General features: G+C 44.0%; 1 protein-coding gene across 14 annotated transcripts in view; it reads left to right on the forward strand.

The window, feature by feature from the left end:
• DEPDC5 (DEP domain containing 5, GATOR1 subcomplex subunit) overlaps window positions 1-24452 on the forward strand; it is a 166584-nt gene that overhangs the window by 42261 nt on the left and 99871 nt on the right. For 7 of the 14 annotated variants that reach the window (XM_074390966.1, XM_074390965.1, XM_074390970.1 and 4 more), the window contains 9 exons: window positions 391-494; window positions 1394-1468; window positions 6509-6643; window positions 8250-8311; window positions 8952-9025; window positions 12426-12495; window positions 16205-16241; window positions 17785-17929; window positions 20739-20959. In XM_074390966.1, the coding sequence (XP_074247067.1) occupies window positions 391-494; window positions 1394-1468; window positions 6509-6643; window positions 8250-8311; window positions 8952-9025; window positions 12426-12495; window positions 16205-16241; window positions 17785-17929; window positions 20739-20959 (923 nt within the window). The remainder of the gene's footprint in view (window positions 1-390; window positions 495-1393; window positions 1469-6508; window positions 6644-8249; window positions 8312-8951; window positions 9026-12425; window positions 12496-16204; window positions 16242-17784; window positions 17930-20738; window positions 20960-24452) is intronic. The other 7 variants (XM_074390967.1, XM_074390972.1, XM_074390969.1 and 4 more) reach the window with 1 other exon arrangement.

Below are 24452 nucleotides of genomic sequence, written 5' to 3' on the forward strand. Positions count from 1 at the left end.
AAAGTTGCTCTATTAGTGTATTTTCTCACTGCTCTAAAGACATACCCCAAACTGGGTTCTTTGTTGACTCACAGTTCCACATGGGTGGGGAGGCCTCTGGTAACTTAAAATCGTGGTGGAAGGCGAAGGGGAAGCAAGGAACGTCTTACCATGGTGAAGCATGGTAAGAGTGAGTGCAGGGGAAACTGCAGCTTCTAAACCGTCATATCTCATGAGAACTCCCTCACTATCACAAGAACAGCATGGGGGAAACTGCTCCATTATCCAGTTACCTCCCACCAGGTTCCTTCCGTGACACATGGGGATTACAATTCGAGATGCGATTTGGGAGGGGACACAGAGCAAAACCGTATCAGCTGCTTAATATCCATTTTATGATAATCTTTTCAGAGTAGTGGTACAGAATGAGAGAAGAGAAGAATGGACTTCACTTCTTGTGACCATTAAAAAACTCTTCATCCAGTATCCGGTATTGGTGCGATTGGAACAGGCAGGTACTGCACTCATGTAATAGAAGGTGTGGTGGGGAAAGGAAGTGTAGGAATGGTCTGGGAAACAGAGGAGAGATTTGTGCGATTTCCCATTGCCGTGTGTAGTTTCTGTTTCTGGTCAGGTTTCTTTTTCCAGTTGGATCCAACTGTACGTTTCATATACAGTAAGTTCAACAGTGTCCCTAATACAGGGAGTGGGGCCTTGTGAAGCCAGATGTGTTCCACTTTTTTTTTTTTTCCAGACAGAGTCTCACTCTGTTACCCAGGCTGGAGTGGAGTGGAACAATCATACTGTAACATTAAACTCCTGGGGCTCAAGCAGTCCTCCTGCCTCAGCCTCCCGAGTAGCTAGGATGATAGCCATGCACTGCTATGCTCAGATAATTTTTTCATTTTTTGTAGAGACGGGGTCTCGCTGTGTTGACCATGCTGGTCTCAAACTCTTTGTCTTAAGTGATCCTCCCGCCTCTGCCTCCCAAAATGCTGGGTTTATAGGTGGGAGCCACTATGCTCAGCCACCACTTATTTAAATGAGTTCATCTTTTAGCTGGGCATAGTGGCTCTCTCCTGTAATCCCAGCACTTTGGGAGGCTGAGGCAGGCGGATTATGATGCCAAGAGATCGAGATCATCCTGGCCAACATGGTGAAACCCCATCTCTACTAAAAATACTAAAAACAAATAAATCAGCTAGGTGTGGTGGCGCGTGCCTGTCGTCCCAGCTACTCGGGAGGCTGAGGCAGGAGAATCCCTTGAACCCAGGAGGTGGAGGTTGCAGTGAGCCAAGATCATGTCACGGCACTCCTGCCTGGCAACAGAGTGAGACTCTGTCTCAAAAAAAAAAAAAAATAAAAGTTCATCTTTCATGAGATGTTTTTCTTTCTCTTGTATTTTTTGCTTCAGAGGGCTTTCCTCAAGGAGACAATTCCACCTCAGCACAAGGAAACTACCTGGAGGCCATCAATCTGTCATTCAATGGTGAGTAAGGATGCCAACCAGTGAGCTGGCATCTCACCTACTACAGGCTATGTAACTAGAAAGGTGTTCTGATCCAAACCCGATGAGAAAGTTCTTGGATCTTATAGAAGAAAGAATCTGGGGTGAGTCCACAGGTAGAATGAAGGCAAGGTTATTAAGAAAGTAAAGGAATAAAAGAATGGCTACTCCATAGACAGAGCAGGGCATTCCCGAAAGCAAGAGGAGGAGCACGTCCACCCTACGTACAATGGTTGTTTATAACAAAGCAAAATAGTCCTAGGGGAGAGGTTCTCTACTGCAAGGGCTTGTGACAAAGGATTGTTCATCTTTGTGTAACTGCTGTCTTTCTCAAGAATCTATATTATTATCTATAAAGCAAAACTTACTCGTTTTTTTTTTTTTTTTGAAGTGGAGTCTTGCTCTGTTGCTAGGCTGGAGTGCTATGACATGATCTCGGCTCACTGCAACCTCCGACTCCCTCGTTCAAGCGATTCTCTTGCCTCAGCCTCCAGAGTAGTTGGGATTACAGGCACGTGCCATCACACGTAGCTAATTTTTGTATTTTTAGTAGAGACGGGGTTTCACCCTGTTGACCAGGCTGGTCTCAAACTCCTAACCTCATGTGATCTGCCCTTTCGGCCTCCCAAAGTGCTGGGATTACAGGCGTGAGCCACCGCGCCTGGCTGCAAAATTTATTCTTAAACTAAGAATGTTATTAAGATGTTGGGATTTCAGGACATTTCTTGGATCTGTTAAGTCCTGAGTCTTTTGGGTAAACATTATTAACCTGTTCCCTTAACCATAAACATCTTGTGACTAAGAATGCCCAACCTACTGGGAATGTAGCCTAGCAGGTCTGAGCCTCATTTTACCCAGCCCCTATTCAAGATGGAATTGCTCTAGTTGGAAGGCCTCTGACAGCTATGCATGTCTTCCTGTGATGCCTGCAGACCCAGACCTAGATGTTGATGCCCCTACCTACTTATCCCCAAAATTAATTCAAAGCAGTAGCTTCTCATTGGATGGTTGTAATGACCAACATTTAGATCTTGGGTCTTCCATTGGGCTGTTTAATTTGGTTGTCTCATCTGCTTCTCGTGGTCAGGAACTAGAAGGATCCTCCTTAGGCTCTTTGACTTACTTGTACTGTGTTATTATTTTCCATCCCATCTTCAATTGCCTCTTGGTAATATTTTAAAAATCTACTTAAAAGTAAAAATTAAAATTAAAAATTAAAATCTATTAAAGAAAATTACAAGGCCGGGCACGGTGGCTCAAGCCTGTAATCCCGGCACTTTGGGAGGCCGAGGCGGGCGGATCAGGAGGTCAAGAGATTGAGATCATCCTAGTCAACATGGTGAAACCCCGTCTGACTAAAAATACAAAAAATTAGCTGGGCATGGTGGTGCGTGCCTGTAATCCCAGCTACTCAGGAGGCTGAGGCAGGAGAATTGCCTGAACCCAGGAGGCGGAGGTTGCGGTGAGCCGAGATCGCGCCATTGCACTCCAGCCTGGGTAACAAGAGTGAAACTCTGTCTCAAAAAAAAAGAAAAAGCGAATTACAAAAGTGGCCTGGTGTAGCACTTTGGGAGGTGGAGGCGGGCCAATCACTTGATGTCTGGAGTTCGAGACCAGCTTGGGCAACATGGTGAAACCCTGTCTACTAAAAATACAAAAATTAGCCAGCATGGTGGCACACACCTGTAATCTTAGCTACTTGGGAGGCTAATTACTTGAACCTGGGAGGTGGAGGTTGTGGTGAGCAGAGATCACACCACTGTACTCCAGTCTAGGCAACAAAGCAAGACTTGATCTCAAAAATGTGTTTTTGGCCGGGCGCGGTGGCTCAAGCCTGTAATCCCAGCACTTTGGGAGGCCGAGGCGGGTGGATCACGAGGTCAAGAGATCGAGACCATCCTGGTCAGCAAGGTGAAACCCTGTCTCTACTAAAAATACAAAAAGTTAGCTGGGCGTGGTGGTGCGTGCCTGTAATCCCAGCTACTCAGGAGGCTGAGACAGGAGAATTGCCTGAACCCAGGAGGCGGAGGTTGCGGTGAGCCGAGATCGCGCCATTGCACTCCAGCCTGGGTAACGAGCGAAACTCTGTCTCAAAAAACAAACAAACAAACAAAAAAATGTGTTTTTATTTTTAATCAGTAAGAAGTGGTATTCCCCCCCCCCCAAAAAAAATCTAAGCCTGGCTAGGTTTCAGAATTTCTGTTTTTTTGTTTTGTTTTGTTTTGTTTTTGAGAGGGAATCTCGCTCTATCACCCAGGCTGGGTGCAGTGGCTCGATCTCAGCTCATTGCAACCTCCGCCTCCTGGGTTCAGGCGATTCTCCTGCCTCGGCCTCCTGAGTAGCTGAGACTATCGGCACATGCCATCACAACCTGCTAATTTTTTTTTTTTTTTTTTTTTGAGACAGAGTTTCACTGTTGTTACCCAGGCTGGAGTGCAATGGTGTGATCTCGGCTCACTGCAACCTCCGCCGCCTGGGTTCAGGCAATTCTGCCTCAACCTCCTGAGTAGCTGGGATTATAGGCACACACCACCATGCCCAGCTAATTTTTTGTGTTTTTAGTAGAGACGGAGTTTCACCATGTTGACCAGGATGGTCTCAATCTCTTGACCTTGTGATCCACCCGCCTCGGCCTCCCAAAGTCCTGGGATTACAGGCTCGAGCCACTACGCCCAGCAATTTTTGTATTTTTAGTAGAGTCGGGGTTTCACCATATTGGCCAGGATGGTCTCGATCTCTTGACCTCGTGATCCATCTGCCTCAGCCTCCCAAAGTGCTGGGATTACAGGTGTGAGCCACCGCACCCAGCCCAATTTTTTTTTTTTTTTTTTTTTTAAGTCAATAGGCTGGGCGTGTGGCTCACACCTGTAATCCCAGCACTTTGGGAGGCTGAACACTTTGGGATGCTGAGGCAGACGGATCACGAGGTCAAGAGATTGAGACTATCCTGGCCAACATGGTGAAACTCATCTCTACTAAAAATACAAAAATCAGCTGTGCATGGTGGTGCGTGCCTGTAATCCCAGCTATTCAGGAAGCTGAGGCAGGAGAATTGCTTGAACCTGGGAGGTGGAGGTTGGAGTGAGCCGAGATTGCACCATTGCGCTCCAGCCTGCCTGGGCAACAAGAGCAAAACTCTGTTTCAAAAATAAATAGATGAATAGGCCGGCTCCAGGAAGAGACAGGCAGGGAAATCACTTAAACCTGGGAGGCAGAGGTTGCAGTGAGCTGAGATCGCACCACTACTTTCCAGCCTCGGTGATGGGATGAGACTGTTTCAATCAATCAATCAATTTAATCATGTTACTAGAATTCAAATATGGAGAGGTGTATCAAGTAAAAAAGGATATCCTTCTTTTGCCTCCCAGTGTCAGTCCTCTTTTAAGGGGAACCATTGTTAGCAGTATGGTATGATTTATTCAAAATGTTTATCCTAGCATTTATGTGTTATCTGAAATATATTGTTTGCAAATAATAAAAATGTACTGAGTTAGTTTAAACAAAAAGGGAAATTTACTGTAATAATACAGAGGCTTAAATGGAGCAGCCAGGAAAGGTTCAAACACTATGTTAAAGAACCTTATTGGCTCTGAGAACCATAGCCACAGGAATTCTGAGAGCCATATTTAGCTTCCAGCAAACCTGTCTCTGCTCTGTGTTCAGAATTCACATTCATGGTAGAGAGAGTCTGATGTGCCCAGCTCCAGTGTCCATCTGCCCCTGGCCAGAGGTGGAAGTAATGATGTGCCTTCATGTCACTGTGTGGATCACCTTCCCACATGTCTGTACTGAGGTGCTGGGGAATTCTAGAGCATGATATCTTCTATTAGTAAATCTTCTTGACATATTTGAATATCACTGATTTTTCATAGTACGAATCTAGCCTTTATTTCATAGAGGCTAGAAATAAAAAGCGACTTGCCAGATTTACAAAGTCATCCCAAGATTTTGGTCTACTCTCTTAAATAGTGTCTTAATTAATACTATCTAATATAATCTAATTATATAATTAAGATATAATATTAAAATAATATAAAATGAAATGATATGTAATATATAAAATAATATAGTCAAAGATTTACTATAAACTCATTTATGGATAGTTTAAATTAACAGCATGAATTTTTTTTTTTTTTTGAGACAAGTCTCTTGTCACCCAAGCTGGAGTACAGTCGCATGATATCAGCTCACTGCAGCCTCTGCCTTCCAGGTTCAAGTGATTCTCCTGCCTCAGCCTCCCAAGTAGCTGGGATTACAGGCGCCCACCACTATGTCCCGCTAAGTTTTGTATTTTTAGTAGAGATGGGGTTTCACCATGTTGGCCAGGCTGGTCTTGAACTCCTGACCTTTGGTGATCTGCCTGACTCAGCCTCCCAAAGTGGTGGGATTATAGACATGAGCCACCGAGTCTGGCTTTTTTTTTTTTTTTTTTTGAAACAGGGTCTTGCTCTGTTGCCCAGGCTGGAGTGCAGTGGCACAATCTCAGCTCACTGCAACCTCTGCCTCCTGGGCTCTAGCAATTTTTCCACCTCAGCCTTCCAAGTAGCTGGTATTACAGGTGCACACCATCATGCCTGGCTAAGTTTTGCATTTTTTGTTAGAGATTGGGTTTCACCATCTTGGCCAGGCTGGTCTCAAACTTCTGATTTCAAGTGATCTACCTTGAAAGAGGAGATCCCAAAGTGCTGGGATTACAGGCGTGAGCTACCATGCCCAGCCCTAACAGTATGAAATCTGTGCATTTAAGGCTGCACAGGGCAAGTATTAGGCATCAGTGAGGGATATTAACAAAGATGACAGTGACTTACTCCTGTGGTCAAGTAGTTCTTAATATAGAAGAGGAAAGACAGATGTGTATATATTTAACTAGAATGTGACAGTTGCTATGGACAGAAATGCTCTGAGATAATTCACGAAAGATATGTTTTAAAAAAATGCTCTGAGAGTGCAGAGATGCTTGCCTGTAACTGGTTTCCGAAAAACTGTAACGTCATTATTGTGGAATTTTTGTTTTATTTCAAGTGTTTGATAAGCACTACATCAACCGAAATTTTGACCGAACCGGGCAGATGTCAGTGGTAATCACGCCTGGGGTGGGTGTCTTCGAAGTGGACCGCCTACTCATGATCTTGACCAAGCAGCGGATGATAGATAATGGTAATGCTCTGGTTTGTGCTCTGTCTCCACATGTTCCTAGCCTGGTTTATCGTCAGAACTCTGAGCTTCACTGACTTCTTAGAGTATGAGGAGTTCTAAGTAGTGTTATGTGTGTCACAACATCTGTGGATGTCAATAGGTGTCAGGTGGTCAAATCAGTTTGGGAAATGCTGGATTATGCAAAGATAAGCAGGTTCCATAATTACAGGCCTTCCTCAGTTTTTAATATGTTAATGTAGGTTGTTTTTCTCTAAAGCGTGTATCAGGGTGCTCGGAATTCTCCAAACATATTTGGCACTAGAGAAGCCTTCCTGCGGGGACTATTTCAAGGGATCCATATGCTGTCAGCCCATTTTGGGATGCACTATCAGATAATCTAGTTCAGTCCTCCCTCCATGATGTACCTTGTATCCCCAACTCAACCCCATACCCCCCAGTTTGATTTGTTCAACAAGATGGAGTTGGAAGGCTGAGGCAGTAGAATTGCTTGAACCCAGGAGGTGGAGGTTACAGTGAGCTGAGATTGTGTGCCACTACATGTCAGCCTGGGCAGCAGAGGGAGACTGTTTCAAAAAAAAAAAAAAAAAAAAGGAGTTTAGAAAGTAAATTCTGATGCCACTGAAGAAGCTCTGTTAAGTGATGTGTATTGTTTTACCTTTTTTTTTTTTTTTTGAGACAGAGTCTGGCTCTGTCACCCAGGCTGGAGTGCAGTGGTGTGATCTTGGCTTACTGCAACCCCTGCCTCCCAGGCTCAAATGATTCTTGTGCCTCAGCATCCCAAGTAGCTGGGATTATAGTCATCCACCACTTCTCTTGTCTAATTTTTTTTTTGAGGCAGAGTTTCACTGTTGTTGCTCAGGCTGGAGTGCAGTGGTGTGATCTTGGCTTATTGAGACCTCTGCCTCCTGGGTTCAAGTGATTCTCCTGCCTTAGCCTCCTGAGTAGCTGAGATTATAGGCAGGCACCACCACGCCCAGCTAATTTTGTATTTCTAATAGAGATGGCATTTCTTCATGTTGGTCAGGCTGGTCTTGAGTTCCTGACCTCAGATGATCCACCTGCCTTGGCCTCCCAAAGTGCTGAGATTACAGGTGTGAACCACCACACCTGGCCTTTTTTTTTGAATTTTTAGTAGAGATGGGGTTTCACCATGTTAGCCAGGCTGGTCTTGAACTCACGACCTCAGGTGATCCACCCACCTCTGCCTCCCAGAGTGCTGGGATTATAGTCATGAGCCACTGTGCCCAGCCTGTTTTACTTTTTACTGAGATATTATAAAAGTTACTATTCCTTTCTGGCCTTAAAATTTTAGAGATGAAAGTTGGTTGTCTTTTTTTTTTTTAAACAAATTATGTCCTTTAGGGCAGTCAGAGGCTAATTGTCAAGCACTAAATAGTGCCAGGTTAGGAAGGGACTTGAAAAAGAGGAAACAGACAAAATGCATGTATTTACTTCTTTGCTGCACAGGCAGTAGTATGAGGTTATAAATCATATAATGCTAAGTCAGCTTTGCCTAATGCCTGGTTAAATAACATGATTTATAGATAGGGATGCTTATTTCTGCCGTTCTGCCCCTGCAACTCTTTTTGTCTTTTCTTTTTTTTAGGAATTGGCGTCGACTTGGTGTGCATGGGAGAACAACCATTACATGCTGTCCCATTGTTTAAGGTAACTGGATTTTGGATTTGCTTGCTAAAGGTCAGTTTGATTATAGTTAGAAAGAGAAAAAAATCAGGGGCTGTGGCTCGTGCTTGTAGTCCCACTTACTCAAGAGGCTGAAGTGGGACGATCCCTTGAGCACAGGAGTTTGAGTATAGTTTGCTATGACCATGCCTATGAATAACCACTGCACTCCAGCCTGGGCAGCAAAGCAAGACTCCATCTCTAAAAAAATTTTTGTAAAAACCTGAAAAATGGCCGGGTGCGGTGGCTCACTGCTTTTAATCCCAGCATGTTGGGAGGCTGAGGTGGGTGGATCACCTGAGGTCAGGAGTTTGAGACCAGCCTGGCCAACATGGCAAAACCCCATCTCTACTAAAAATACAAAAATTAGCCTGGCATGGTGGCGCATGCCTGTAATCCCAGCTACTAGTGGGGCTGAGGCAGGCGGATCACTTGAACCTGGAAAGTGGAGGTTGCGGTGAGCTGAAATCATGCCACTACGTTCCAGCCTGGGCAACATAGCAAGACTCTGATACAAAAAACAAAAATAAAAACAAAAAAAACCCCTGAAAAACAGACAAGTTAGATCAGTTCCACATCCTACTTGTTTTGTAGCTTATCAGTGCTCTGACTTTTCTCCTTGCAGCTCCATAATCGGAGTGCTCCCCGGGATTCTCGTCTGGGTGATGACTATAATATCCCTCACTGGATAAACCACAGGTGGGTGCAATCTTGATCAATAGTAGGTGGTAAGAGTTTTGGACAGCTTACTTGCCATTTTTCTTTAAATTTGTTAAGTTCTTGTTACAGCACTAAACCTTTTGTCAAGCAAATGTGGAAACAAAGTTCTCACATTTGCTTAAAGCTCTCTACACGTAAAGCAGTAACAATATCATAGGAACAGTCTATGATCAAAAAGAGTAAAAACAAAATTTGAAGGACTTACTTCCACTGCTGTTCCCAAGTCTTATTATTCCCAACTCCAACAGATTGTAGAAGACCAACATTTGTGCCTGACCTCAATTTTTATTTTTTTAAGGTTATCTCCTACTGAAAGGGAATTTTGTTTTTTTGAGTCAAGGTCTTGCTCTGTTGCCCAGTCTGGTCTCAAACACAGCTAACTGAAACCTTTACCTCCTAGGATAAAGTGATCCTCCCACCTCAACCTCTCAAGTAGCTGGGTCCATAGGTGTGCACACCAGGCCTGGCTAATTAAGAAAAAAAATTGTAGAGATAGGGTCTTGCCATGTTGCCCAGGCTGGTCTCAAACTCCTGGGCTCAAGCAATCCTCCCATCTCAGCCTCCTAAAGTGTTGGGATTAGAGACATGAACCATTGTGCTGGGCCTCTGGTGAGGTCATTTTCATTTATTTATTTATTATTTATTTATTTTTTTGAGATGGGGTTTCACCATGTTGGCCAGGCAGGTCTTGAACTCCTGAACTCAGGTGATCTGCTTGCCTTGGCCTCCCAGAGTGCTGGGATTAGAGGCATGAGCCACCGCACCCGGCTTTCTTTTTCCATTTATTGATTTTTACTTTTTTTGGAAGTCTTTTTTTTTAAAAGTGTCTCCTTTATACTGAGATGCTGTTATAATCTTTCTCATCTTGTGTTTATGTTACCATTATTTTTAACACTTGGTTAATGGTTCATATCTATATTCCTCCTTTAAAAAAAAAAAACAACAGGCCGGGCGCGGTGGCTCACGCCTGTAATCCCAGCACTTTGGGAGGCCGAGGCGGGTGGATCACGAGGTCAAGAGATTGAGACCATCCTGGTCAACATGGTGAAACCCCATCTCTACTAAAAATACAGAAAATTAGCTGGGCGTGGTAGCGCTTGCCTGTAATCCCAGCTATTCAGGAGGCTGAGGCAGGAGAATTGCTTGAACCCAGGAGGCGGAGGTTGCGGTGAGTCAAGATTGCGCCACTGCACTCCAGCCTGGGTAACGAGCGAAACTCCGTCTCAGAAAAAAAAAAAAAAAAAAAAAAACCTTAGGTAAAATGCAAGTATTTTGAATTTTTTTTTTGTTTTGTTTCAGAGTAAGTTCTTTTTTTGTCAACCTCTAGTTTTGTTTCTTTGTTTGAGAGAGAGAGAGAGAGAGAGAGAGAGAGAGAGAAAGAGCGCGAGCACGCGCACGTGAAGATGATGGAGGTCTTCCTATGTTGCCCAGGCTGGTCTCAAACTCCTGGCCTAGGCATGAACCACTGCTCCCTGCCTTTAATTATTTGTGATTTTGTAATGTTATAATGGTATTCAGAATCACTTGCTGATTAAAAAGAAAAGCTGGCCGGGTGTGGTGGCTCAAGCCTGTAATCCTAGCACTTTGGGAGGCTGAGGCGGGTGGATCATGAGGTCAAGAGATCGAGACCATCCTGGTCAACACGGTGAAACCCCGTCTCTACTAAAAATACAAAAAATTAGCTGGGCATGGTGGCGCGTGCCTGTAATCCCAGCTACTTGGGAGGCTGAGGCAGGAGAATTGCCTGAACCCAGGAGGCGGAGGTTGTGGTGAGCTGAGATTGTGCCATTGCACTCCAGCCTGGGTAACAAGAGCGAAACTCCATCTAAAAAAAAAAAAAAAAGAAAGAAAAGCTATTTCATTATACACTGTATTTCATGGTTTGTTTTGTTTTGTTTTGCTTTTTGAAGTCTGTCACCAGGCTGGAATACAGTGGTAAGATCTCAGCTCACTGCAACCTCCACCTCCCAGATTCAAGTGATTCTTCTGCCTCAGCCTCCCGAGTAGCTGGGACTACAGGCACTCACCACCATGCCCAGCTAATTTTTGTAGTTTTAACAGAGACAGGGTTTCACCATGTTGGCCAGGATGGTCTCGATCTCTTGAACTCATGATCTGCCTGCCTTGGCCTCCCAAAGGGCTGGGATTACAGGTGTGAGCCATCCCACCCAGCTATATTTCATGGTTTTAAGTTTAGTTCAGGAAATATGGTAAAAAGTAACTATAGCATACACAAAATTATATGTTAAGTTTTGCAATTTCCTCTAATTTTACTTTATAGTAACTTAAAAGTCTCCTGAATTATCAGTTTATTACCCTAAATTGGATCTCTAATGCCAGTTCAGATAGAAGAGAGAATCATACTGCAGAGTCCAAGAACCAGGAGGGCTCAAGACCTGACTTTCACATTTCATTGTGAGTCTTGGTTACCTGAGCCACTCAAAGCATGAGATGGTGGCTGCTTGTAGGGAAGTCTTCCTGCTACTATAGTGAGGCCAGAGACCCTACAAAACATAATCAAATTGTCTTCAGTGAGAACTTGTTACCCCAAAGTTTTATTGGCTAATAATTTTTTTAAGCTTACCATCATCAGATGGAATGTGATTTTTTTATTGCCTAATAATTAAAATTGATCTAAAAAGTGAACTAATGTCAAATATCTAAGGGCTTTAAAACTAGGATTTTTGGAATACCACTGGACATAACTGGAGTCTATCTTAGTGAGCCTATAGACCATCCAGGCTCATTATATAGGTGAGGATATAGAGTTCCAGAGAGATTAAGTGCCTGCCTAGCAGTAAACAGCAAGTTCATGGCAAAGCTACAGCTATTAGTTTATACCAGGCGTCCCCAGACTTTTTACACAGGGGGCCAGTTCACTGTCCCTCAGACCGTTGGAGGGCTGCCACATACTGTGCTCCTCTCACTGAACACCAATGAAAGAGGTGCCCCTTCCTGAAGTGCGGCGGGGGGCCGGATAAATGGCCTCAGGGGGCTGCAGTTTGGGGACGCCTGGTTTATACTATTTGAGATCACAATATTAGACTGTTTTTGACCTACAAAAGTATCAATTTCAGGCTGGGCACAGTGGCTTATGCCTGTAATCCCAGCACTTTGGGAGGCTGAGGTGGGAGGAACGCTTGAGGCCAGGAGTTTGAGACCATTCTGGTCAACATAGCGAGACTCTGTCTCTATCCAAAAAATAAAAATAAAAATAACCAATGTTTTGTAGTGCAAAAGAAGTTTAAGTTGGGAAGATCAGTGAAGCCGAAAACAAAGCCCATCTCAGGAGGGCTGATCCATGCCTTGTATTTTAACTGTGTTTTGAGTTTTAAAATAAAGGGGATTTAGATTAATAACTCTGTTTTTTCTTTTACAGTTTCTACACATCCAAAAGCCAGCTCTTTTGCAACAGTTTCACCCCACGAATAAAACTGGCAGGAAAGAAGGTAAGTTTTTATTTTTGTTAAGACAGAGTCTTACTATGTGGCCTGGACTTATCTTGAGCTCCTGGACTCAAGCAGTCCTCCTGCTTCAGCCTCCCAAAGTGTCAGGATTACAGACATGAGCCACTTGGCCCACCCAAGAAAGTAGATTTCATCAATCAGCAGAGAGCCTTTGTGGACCGTCACACATTGATACGGTTATTTTAGTCCTGAGGTACCTTCATCTTCCCCTGTGGTCATGAACAGGGTTAAGAAATTTGTCTCCAAACTTTATAAATTTATACATTAGATAAATAACAAGGCCAAGCCCAGACTGCATGAAATGCCTTTGGCAAAAATACAACCAATTAGTTCTTTTGTTTGTTTCAATAATTCATTTTATGATGATATGACTGTTGTATTCCAATGTTGAAGTCACTCAGATACCAGTGGGGATAAAGATAAAGATGCAGATATGCATTGCAGCAAAGCAGGGATATGATAAAAAGGTCAGATCTTAATAGTAAAGAAATGAAAATTTTGGCTGAGTGCAGTGACTCTTACCTGTAACCCCAGTGCTTTGGGTGGCTGAAGGAGGAGGACTGTTTGAAGCCAGGAGTTTGAGACCAGTCTGGGCAACAAATGTAGTGAGACCTCATTTCTACAAAATCTAAAAAAGAATTAGCCAGGTGTGGTGGCACATACCTGTAGTCCCAGCTACCTGGGAGGCTGAAATGAGAGGATTGCCATCACATGCTAGCCTGGGTGACTGAGTGAGATCTTGTCTCTAGAAACAAACCAACCAAGAAAATAAATGAAAATTGTAACAAAAATGGGGATTCCTTTTTTCTTCTTTCCAAAGAGGTTTAAAATATATTAATAATTATACCATATGCTACAAAGAGTGGTGAAATTAGCACTTGAGTACCTGGTTGGTGTACAAATACGTTTGCAAAGCATTTCAGCCATGTGCATTGAGAGCAAATGTTTAGGCTGTTTGACCGGTCACTTCCATTTTTGGGCATGCAGTGTACGGAAATAATTGACGTGATTATATGCAAATACATCTGGGTTTAGTTTTATTTATAATGGTTGAAATGTTATTTATAATAGAGAAGTTGAAAACAATAGGGCAATGGTTGAACTATGAAATATCCACTTGATGGAATATATTTGCAACTGATAAAAATGCAAGGTTTTTTTTTTTTTTGCAACTGATAAAAATGCAAGTTTTTTTTTGTTTGTTTGTTTTTTGAGACAGTGTCTCGCTCTGTTGCTCAGGCTGGAGTGCAGTGGCATTATTTCAGCTCACTGCAGCCTCCACCTCCTGGGTTCAAGCAGTTCTCCTGCCTCAGCCTCCTGAGTAGCTAGGATTACAGATGGCTAATTTTTGCATTTTTGGTAGAGCCGGGGTTTCACTATGTTGGCCAGGCTGGTCTTGAACTCCTGACCTCGTGATCCACCCACCTCATCCTCCCAAAGTGCTGGAAATGCAGGTGTGAGCCACTGCGCTCGGCCTAAAAATGCAAGTTTTAAGAACTTGAACAAGTGATTTTTTTGTTTTTGTTTTTTTTGAGATGGCGTCTTGCTCTGTCTCCCAAGCTGGAGTGCAGTGCTTGACCTCGTCTCACTGGAATCTCTGCCTCCTGGGTTCAAGCGATTCTTGTGCTTCCCTAGTAATTGGGATCACAGATGCCTGCCACCACACCCAGCTAATTTTTATATTTTTAGTTGTGGTGGGGTTTTACATGTTGGCCAGGCTGGTCTCAAACTCTTTAAGTGCCCTCCGCCCAGCCTTCCAAAGTGCTGGGATTCTAGGCGTGGACCACTGCATCTGACCAGAACTTGAAGAAGTGTTTTTGATGTACTGTGAGAAGAAAGGCAGGCTGTTACGTTTGCAAGCCCCACACCTTAGTGCTCTTATTCCCTGCCCTTTCCTGGTACAGCTGAATTCGCTGAGGGTTGCTCCATTGGTGGCTGTGTGTCAGGGCTACTTCTTTCCTTTCTCTTTTTTGGGGGAGGCCTGTTAATGTGACCCTTCCAATGGGGGGGAATATTAATTTGGATCAATCTGAGGAATCCTAACATAAGCCATGTGAAATAGTGAAGTTGTGGGAGATGGGGGTCTGTCCAGAAAGGACATCTCTTACCTTTACCACAAGCATTCTCAGCAAAGTAGAACATGGAAAAACTTCTCTGCACCATGATTATTTTATTTTATTTTTTGGAGACAGTCTTACTCTGCTGTGCCCAGTGCAGTGGCAGGATCTCAGCTTACTGCAACCTCTGCCTCCTGGGTTCAAGCAGTTTTGATGCCTCAGCCTCCCCAGTAGCTAGGACTACAGGCCTGCGCCACCGTGCCTAATTTTTTTTTTTTTTTTTTTTTGAGATGGAGTCTCTCTCTGGTCCAGGCTGGTGTACAGTGGTGTGCGTCATCTCGGCTCACTGCAGCTGCTGCCTCCTGGGTTCAAGTGATTCTCCTGTCTCAGCCTCACAAATAGCTAGGATTAGAGGTATGCCCCACCATGCCCGGCTAATTTTTCTATTTTTAGGGTTTCATCCTGTTAGCCAGGCCGGTCTTGAACTTCTGATCTCAGGTGATCTGCCTGCCTCGGCTTCCCAAAGTGCTAGGATTATAGGCATGAGCTATCATACCCGGCCACTGTGATCATTCTAAAAAAGCAAGAGTTAGTATTGTTATGAGAGGTTTCAAAAAAACCTGAAAGAGATTTCAAAAAAAAAATTACATAAATAGAGATGGGGTCTCACTGTGTTGCCCAGGGTGTTCTCAAACTCCTGAACTCAAGCGATCCTCCCGCCTTGGACTCCCACGATGCTGGGATTAGAGGCATGAAACACTGTGCCTGGCCTTTATTTATTTAATTAGAAAAAGATTTTTAAGAAAATATAAAAAGTGATAGCTCTATTAGTTTTTTTCCTCTACCCTTGTTAATTTTGGCAAATTGGGTGATCTACAGAGTGCTCAGCTCTGGTTTGTGTAGGCAGACAGGTGACAGCACCATGGTGAAGGGGGAAGCATGCAGCATTTGGGTCAAGTGGGACCTAGCCATGGTGGCACAAACAGAGCAGTGGATTGACCAACAGTCTAAAGTTCTGGGCTTACGGCTGGGTGCAGTGGCTCACGCCTGTAATCCCAGCACTTTGGGAAGCCAAGGTGGGTGGATCATAATGTAAGGAGTTCAAGACCAGACTGGCCAACATGGTGAAACCCTGTCTCTACTAAAAAATACAAAAATTAGCTGGGTATGGTGGCTCGTGCCTGTAATCACAGCTACTTTGGAGGCTGAGGTAGGAGAATTGCTTGAACCGGGACCTGGGAGGTGGAGATTGCAGTGAGCCAAGACTGCACCACCGCACTCCGGCCTGGGTTACAGAGTGAGACTCCATCTCAAAAAAAAAAAAAGATCTGGGCTTGGATTTTGGTTCTGCCACCTGGTGAATGTGGGGCTTTGGATAAAGTCCCTTATTCTTTCTCCAATTGGATATCCCTACTTGTAAGTGGGAGTCCTTGCCTCACTGGACAGGGCTGTAGAGTCAATAAGATGTGATGTGGGAATAAAGGACCATGGGAGGTAAGTGTCAGATGTTAGCTCCTGCCTTTCCATCAGTTACAGGCTCTCTTCCCTGGGGAGCAGCACATACATATTGTCCCTTGTGGTAAGTTCTTTTGTAGTGAAGGAAGGAGTGATTAATTATCTGTTTAATTTTTCAGCCTGCCTCTGAGAAAGCGAAAAATGGTCGTGATACATGTAAGTATTTTTTGAGATGTATTTTTTCTCGCTTTTAAAAAAGATTCAGCTGACTGGGTGCAGTGGCTCACGCCTGTAATCCCAGCACTTTGGGAGTCTGAGGTGGGAAAATCATCTGAGGTTTGGACTTCAAGACCAGCCTGGCCAATTTGGTGAAACCCCATCTCTACAAATATACCAAAATTATCTGGGCATGATGGCAGGGGCTTGTAATCCCAGCTACATCCGAGCCTCAGGCGGGAGAATCTCTTGAACCTGGGAGGTGGAAGTTGCAGTGAGCCAAATCGTGCCATTGCACTCCAGCCTGGGCAGCAGTGAGACTCCATCTCAAAAAAAAAGCTAACCCATGGCAACAAAAGTATATGAATTCACATAAAAAGTTCATGGCCTTCTGGCCGGGCGCAGTGGCTCACACCTGTAATCCCAGCCCTTTGGGAGGCCGAGGCAGGTGGATCACGAGGTCAAGAGATCAAGACCATCCTGGTCAACATGGTGAAACCCCATCTCTACTAAAAATAGAAAAAATTAGCTGGGCATGGTGGCGCGTGTCTGTAATTCCAGCTACTCAGGAGGCTGAGGCAGGAGAATCGCCTGAACCCAGGAGGTAGAGGTTGTGGTGAGCCGAGACCGCGCCATTGCACTCCAGCCTGGGTAACAAGAGCAAAACTCCATCTAAAAAAAAAAAAAAAATTCATGGCCTTCACCACTCCCACTGCTTCACTTGACTAGCCTTAAAAAAAAAAAAAAAAAAAGTTCATGGAAAGGTCAAGAGACCTGAGTTCCCTTTGTGTCGTGTTTGCAGGGTCCCTTAATCACCTTATATTTTTTCCTGTCAACTGCAAAATGAAAAAAACATATTTTTCTTTTCCATAGGCCATTTGTAGGGATCAGGTAGAAAGTTTTGAAGTACTTAACATATTAAGATGATTTATTGGCCAGGCGCAGTGGCTCAAGCCTGTAATCCCAGCACTTTGGGAGGCCGAGGCGGGTGGATCACGAGGTCAAGAGATCGAGACCATCCTGGTCAACATGGTGAAACCCTGTCTCTACTAAAAATACTAAAAATTAGCTGGGCTTGGTGGCGCGTGCGTGTAATCCCAGCTACTCAGGAGGCTGAGGCAGGAGAATTGCTTGAACCCAGGAGGCGGAGGCTGCGGTGAGCCAAGGTCGCGCCATTGCACTCCAGCGTGGGTAACAAGAGCGAAACTCCGCCTCAAAAAAAAAAAAAAAAAGATGATTTATTTCATGAAGAGTCACAAAAGAATGAATGCTACCCATACCTTGCCTTTATTTAGTGCTATTCTATTTCTGTATTGCATTGACATACACGACATTTAATCCCAACTTGATGAATGGGTTGTTACCCCATTTTTTCAGGGAGGAGAGGATGATCACCTGTGCCTTGCAGATTTTGGTGAAGATTCTCTGAAGGCATTTGTTTGAAGTGTATTTGGATGACAATTTGTATTATTTGTGTATTGCAGCTCTCAGGCATCTGTTTGAAATGTATTTGATGACAATTTATATTATTTGTGTATTTCAGCTCTCGGAAGTCCAAAAGAATCTGAGAACGCCCTTCCCATCCAAGTAGATTATGACGCCTATGACGCTCAAGTGTTCAGGCTGCCCGGCCCATCCCGGGCTCAGTGCCTCGCCACCTGCAGGTTTTCTGCCAGATTCACTTGGGGGTGCATATAAAAAATTGTGTTCAGTAGTGACCTCTAAGAGAGCAACCTTGAATATCTTTTCTTGTTTTGTTTTGTTTTTTGAGATAGAGTCTCCCTCTATTGCCCAGGCTGGAGTGCAGTGACACAATCTTGGCTCACTATAACTTCCACCTTCTGGATTCAAGTGATTCTCCTGCCTCAGCCTCCCAAGTAGATGGGATTACAGGCACCCACCACCACACCTGGCTAATTTTTGTATTTTTTATAGAGATAGGGTTTCGCCATGTTGGCCAGGCTGGTCTTGAACTCCTGGCCTTAAGTGATCCACCCACCTTGGCCTCCCAAAGTGCTGGGATTACAGGCATGAGCCACTGCACCTGGCCTTGTCTTGGATTTTATGCTTATGTTTTATTCTTTATTTTTTATTTTTTAGAGACAGGGTCTTGCTCTGTTGCCCAGGCTAGAGTGCAGTGGCATGATCTTGGGTCACCGCAACCTCTGCCTCCCAAGTTCAAGTGATTCTCCTGCCTCAGCCTCCCGAGTAGCTGGGATTACAAGTGCCCACCACTGAACCTGGCTAATTTTTGTATTTTTAGTAGAGATGGGGGTTTCACCATCTTGGCCAGCCTGGTCTTGAACTCCTGACCTCGTGATCTACCTCCCAAAGTGCAATACTATGTAGTCTTGGGGGATTTTTATATTTTTTAGTAGAGACTGGGTTTCAGCATGTTGACCAGGCTGGTCTCAAACTCCGGACTTCAAGTGAAGTCGGCCTCCCAAAGTGCTAGGATTACAGGGCATAAATCACCGCACCCAACCTCGTCTTAGATTTTATGCTTATGTTTGTATTCTTTATGTTGACTTTCTTTTTTCATGAATAAGTGGAACAGAGCTCTAGCTTATGTTTTTTTCCCGGTTGACCAAGTACCATGAATCAGTTTTCCAGATTTCTTAACTCTGTACCTTTAAGGACAACTGAGTGGAATAATATTATGTTTCTTAATTTTGTGGCAAATGAACTTAGAGTGACCACATGCTTGTTTTCTGTTTTTTTTCCTCATCTAGTCCTACCTGAGAATGCTTAGAGCTCAGAATTAAGTGCTGTCAGCAGCCTTTCTCCTATGTGTCGATGCTGCTTGGGAGCTCAGTAAGAGCTGCTTTAGGGCTTTTCCTTATAGTCTTTAAAAATGCTTTCATAGTTCAAGATTTGTTTTCTTTTGTCTAATCAAAGATGACAAGACCTGGTGTTTCAGGTACCCAGGTTGTCTTTGAAGGCACAAATTGTGTCTTAATTAGTGCTCTACCCTCACACATGGCTAAGCATATACTGGTGTTCAAATATTTACTGTGGAAGGAACAAACAGGAAGTCAGCGTTTGGAATCAGTTTTCAGGCTCTGTTTAAGCTCTTACTAAAAAAATCCTTACAGGAGGAAACGGAGCAGCTCTGATGCCACAAGGGTAGCCCTTGGTGGGCTTATTCTTTCGTTCTGAGCTTTTGCTACTCTGTCGGGCTTCTCTCCTTTTGATCCTTCTTCCTGTTGCTTTTAGAGGTTTTCCCCTTAGGAAATTTTATGTTTTAATAAGGGTATAAATATTCCATCCAAAGTTTAAATGTGGGAGAGATGATGAAACAAGGCTAGCAACATGGTGATAACTGTTCATGATGCTAGTCTGTATTTGAGCATGTCTGAGCATTGCCTAATAAAAGTTTAAAAATGGCTGGGTGCGGCGGTTCATGCCTATCATCCCAGCCCTTTGGGAGGCCTAGGCAGGTGGATCACTGAGACCAGCCTGGCCAACATGGTGAAACCCTGTCTCTACTAAAAATACAAAAAAATCAGCCGGGTGTGGTGGCAAGCGCGTGTAATCCTAGCTACTCGGGAGGCTGAGGCAGGAAAATTGCTTGAACCCAGGAGACAGAGGCTGCAGTGAGCTGAGATCACCCCCCTGAACTCCAGCCTCGGTGACAGAGTGAGACTCCATCTCAACAAAACAAACAAACAAAAAATCCCAGGCGGCCTGTATTTTTTTCAATAGTACATACTTCAGCGTAAATTTCTTTCCTTTTTTACATGTTATTTATTTAGTGTCACCCCACCTGGCACAAAGCTGATTAGTATATGTTTCAACAAATATGAGTTTAAAAAAAAATTATTACAGAACCATTATTATTGGTAACAAAATTAACACCAATCCCTAAATGTCCTCTAATAGCTAGTCTATGTTCAGTTTTCTGAATTGCCTTAGAAGTGTGCTTTTGCAGTTAGTTAGTTTGACATGGGACCTAAACAAGATCTACTTTATGCATTTTGTTATGTCTTTTTGTGTGTGTGTGACAGTAGAATGTTTTGCTTTCTTTGTTTGGCTGATTTGTACATTGTATTGTTTAAGTTTTCCTTTATTCTGCAGATTTCCTATAAATTGGCAATTATCTTTGGAAGCTTGATTAGATTTAGATTCAAATTTGAGGGTGAGAAGACTTCTCAGGCACTGTGTACTTTATCTCACATCACATCATTTCTCTCTGGTCATTCTGTTTTTAGTGATGTGAGATTAATCAATGGGAAGAGGTGGGGTTAGCCTGGAGCTGTCATTTCTTTACAGCTATGATTCTAGGACTTTGGCTGCTTGAGGATTGTCTGTCATTTTCCACCTCTCTTATACAACATCTCAAGCTGTTCAGGGTGAAGTACTACGTACAGGTTTCCCACTCGTAGATCACACTGGGGATTTTTGTTCCTCGGTTCCCAAAAATGGGTTTTGGAGTTTTAACCTGAGGTAGGACAGCATCCCTCGCTTGATGGTAACTTGTTGTTTCTTGCCTGGCAGGTCTGTGCGAGAGCGAGAGAGTCACAGTCGAAAGAGTGCCAGCTCCTGTGATGTTTCATCCAGCCCTTCCCTACCAAGCCGCACACTGCCCACTGAGGAAGTGAGGAGCCAGGCTTCTGACGACAGCTCCCTGGGCAAGAGCGCCAACATCCTGATGATCCCACACCCCCACCTACACCAGTATGAAGTCAGCAGCTCCTTGGGCTATACCAGCACTCGAGGTCAGAGTGCTGAAGCACAGACAGAGCTGGGGACATCTTCCTTAATATAGTGGGTGACTGGAGGTGGGAGGATTGGTCAGAGGTGGGGTGTAAATCCCACGTCTTAATTATTTCTATGCCAGTGCAGTAGGTACAAATCACTTTGGTTGTTAGCTGTGTATATATTACACATTTTTTGGTGATAGAGTATACCCAGGCTGGAGTGCAGTGGTATATTCACAGCTCACTGTAGTGTGGCCTCAAACTCTTGGACTCGATTGATCCTTCCACCTCAGCCTCCCAAGTAGCTGGAACTATAGGCATGCTACCATACCCAGCTGATTATTATATTTTTTTATAGAGATGGAGTCTCACCATGCCCAGGCTGGTCTTGAACTCCTGGGCTCAAGTGATCCACCCATCGGCCTCCTAAAGTACTGAGATTACAGACATGAACTAATGTTAATGCACCCTTCCTATATTATACTATTTCTGTGTTTACCGTTTCTTCATCTGTCATTGTAACTATATACCTTTCCATATATTAATGGAAATCTTTTCTTAGGCCTAGGGTCAAAAGGATTTATTTCTTTATCATTTCCATTCGTGCCATATGTGAAACAACCTCTGTCGTAAGTTCCATGTTAGTTTCTCACTTACCAGCCAGGTGCAGTTGTTCACACCTGTAATCACAGCATTTTGAGAAGCCGAGGTGGGTGGATCACTTGAGACCAAAAGTTTGAGACTAGCCTGGCCAACATGATGAAACCCTTTCTCTGTTCAAAATACAAAAATTAGCCAGGCGTGGGGGCAGGTGCCTGTAATCCCAGCTACTCAGGAGGCTGAGGCATGAGAATCACTTGAACCTGGTTGGCATAGGTTGCAGTGAGCCAAGATTGTACCACTGCACTCCAATCTGGATGACAGAGGGAGACTCCATCTTAAACAAAAAAAAAGTTTCTCACTTACCTGTTTGTTTGTTTGTTTGTTTTTTAACTTTTATTTGCATTTACTTTGTGCTGAATTTATTCCCATGCCATCAGTTTTTGTTTCTTCAGTTTCTTTCCTTTTTCCTTTTTTTTTTTTTTTCTGAGACAGTCTTGCTCTTTTGCCCAGGATAGGGTGCAGTGACATGATCTTAGCTCACTGCAACCTCCGCCTCCTGAGGGTTCAAGTGATTTTCATGCCTTAGCCTCCCAGGTAGCTAGGATTACAGGCACATGCCACCATAGCGGCTGGGGCAATCTCAGCTCACTGCAGCCTCCACCTTCCAGGATCGAATGATTCTCCTGCCTCAGCCTCTTGAGTAGCTGGGACTACAGGTGCACACCACCATGCCCAGCTAATTTTTGAATTTTTAGTAGAGATGGGGTTTCACCATGTTGGCCAGGATGGTCTCTATTTCTTGACCTCATGATCTGCCTGCCTTGGCCTGCCAAAGTGCTGGGATTACAGGCATGAGCCACTGTGCCCAGCCTAATTTTTGTATTTTTAGTAAATTTGGGGTTTTGCCATGTTGGCCAGGCCGGTCTCTAATTCCTGTCCTCAAATGGTCCACCCGCCTCAGCCTCCCAAAGTGCTGGGATTGCAGGCGTGAGCCACTGTGCCCAGCCTTGGGATATCTTTTTCTTTATGTGCAATGTCCTTTTCTGGTTTAGGAATATTTTATTCCTTTGTCACGAGGATCATCTTGGTGTATGGCAGGGGGAGCTCATGTGTAGGTTAATCTGATGAGCTCTGTACATCAGGCAGCACATCTTGGGTGCTTTGTTCATCTGGACATGCTCATTGACCAGAGAATCTGCACCTAAACCCGTAAGTTTGGCATGACTGTGCATTTTTAAGCATGTGTAGCAAAAATTCAGTACTCTTTTTGGGCCACTGACCCTCTGTGCAGCCATACTGTTTGGCCTGGGAACACCTCGTATCTCCATCATTGTAATGTGGAAATGGTACACATTGTTTCCGTAAAGTGACATCTTTCATATACTTGGTGGCTTTTTGTATACGCATACCCTTGATGGCCTGAGCAGTTTCATGGGTGGTTTCTTTTGTTTGTTTGTTCGTTTGAGTCAGGGATTCACTCTGTTGCCCAGGCTAGAGTGCAGTGGTGCAGTCTTGGCTCACTGCAGCCTCAACCTCCTGGGCTCAAGTGATTTTCCCACTTGGGCCTCCCAAGTAGCTGGAACTACAGATGTGTAACAACACACCTGGCTAGATTTTTAATTTTTTGTAGGGACGGTCTCAATCTGTTGTCCAGGCTGGTCTTGAACTCCTGGGCTCAAATGATCCTTCCACCTTGCTCTCCCAAAGTACTGGGATTATAGGAATAAGCTACTGCACCTGGCCTGTACTCATCTTTTTTTTTTTTAAGTTGGGTTTTCCTCTTTTATTTCCTTAATAACTAATTGGACTATATTCTTTTTATTTTGTAAGTTAGAGCATCTATTTTTTTTTTTTTTTGAGACGGAGTTTCGCTCTTGTTACCCAGGCTGGAGTGCAATGGCACGATCTCGGCTCACCGCAACCTCCGCCTCCTGGGTTCAAGCAATTCTCCTGCCTCAGCCTCCTGAGTAGCTGGGATTACAGGCACGTGCCACCATGCCCAGCTAATGTTTTGTATTTTTAGTAGAGACGGGGTTTCACCATGTTGACCAGGATGGTCTCGATCTCTCGACCTCGTGATCCACCCGCCTCGGCCTCCCAAAGTTCTGGGATTACAGGCTTGAGCCACCGCACCCGGCCGAGCATCAATTTATTAATTTACAATGAATAGTAAAACTTTCATGGAAATCTGAACATTCTCTTCTTGCCTGCAAAGCATCTTGAGGAATGAAATGCAGTATTACAATGTATGAGATTCTGTGGCATTGAATAGATAATGTCCTTGGAGTTTACATCTGCTGGACCCACTTTTTCATCTGGGTGGATGCTTAATAAACATGGGATACACACAAGAAGAGTTGGTTGTAGATTTCAACCCTTTGATCCACTCAGACATGCTGTCTCTGTCTCCCACAATAGGACCTGTCTGCCATTGTACCAGACAGGTGGAGTCTAAATATCATACCATCTCCTTACCTGGCCAAGGCTGGAGGCATTCATTTCTTCATTGTTTTTTGCTCAGTAATTTTTTTTTTTTTTAAGCATAATAACATTTGATTACTCATGTTCCAGTCCACTAAGTCAGTGGAAGGGCTTCTGATCCACTCAGTCATTCAGGAACTCAGGTTCCTTCCATCCTGGGATGCCATGATTATCAACATTGGTTTCCTAGGTTGCCACAAAGGGGAAAAGAATGCAGTTCATTCGTGGAGATAATTGTGGTCCAGGCCTGGAATTGAAGCATACCACTTCTGTCTGTGTTCTGTTGGCTGGAACTAAGTCATTTGGCTTTGCCGCAAAGGGTCAGAGAACTATAGTCTTATGTCTAATAGGAAAATCAAATGGTTTTATAGTGAACACATTGACTAGCTCTGCCAGGATCTGCCCTTCTGGTCACCACATAGCTATT

This window comes from Saimiri boliviensis, chromosome 21 (assembly GCF_048565385.1).
Source record: "Saimiri boliviensis isolate mSaiBol1 chromosome 21, mSaiBol1.pri, whole genome shotgun sequence".
In the NCBI taxonomy this organism is placed as follows: domain Eukaryota; kingdom Metazoa; phylum Chordata; class Mammalia; order Primates; family Cebidae; genus Saimiri; species Saimiri boliviensis.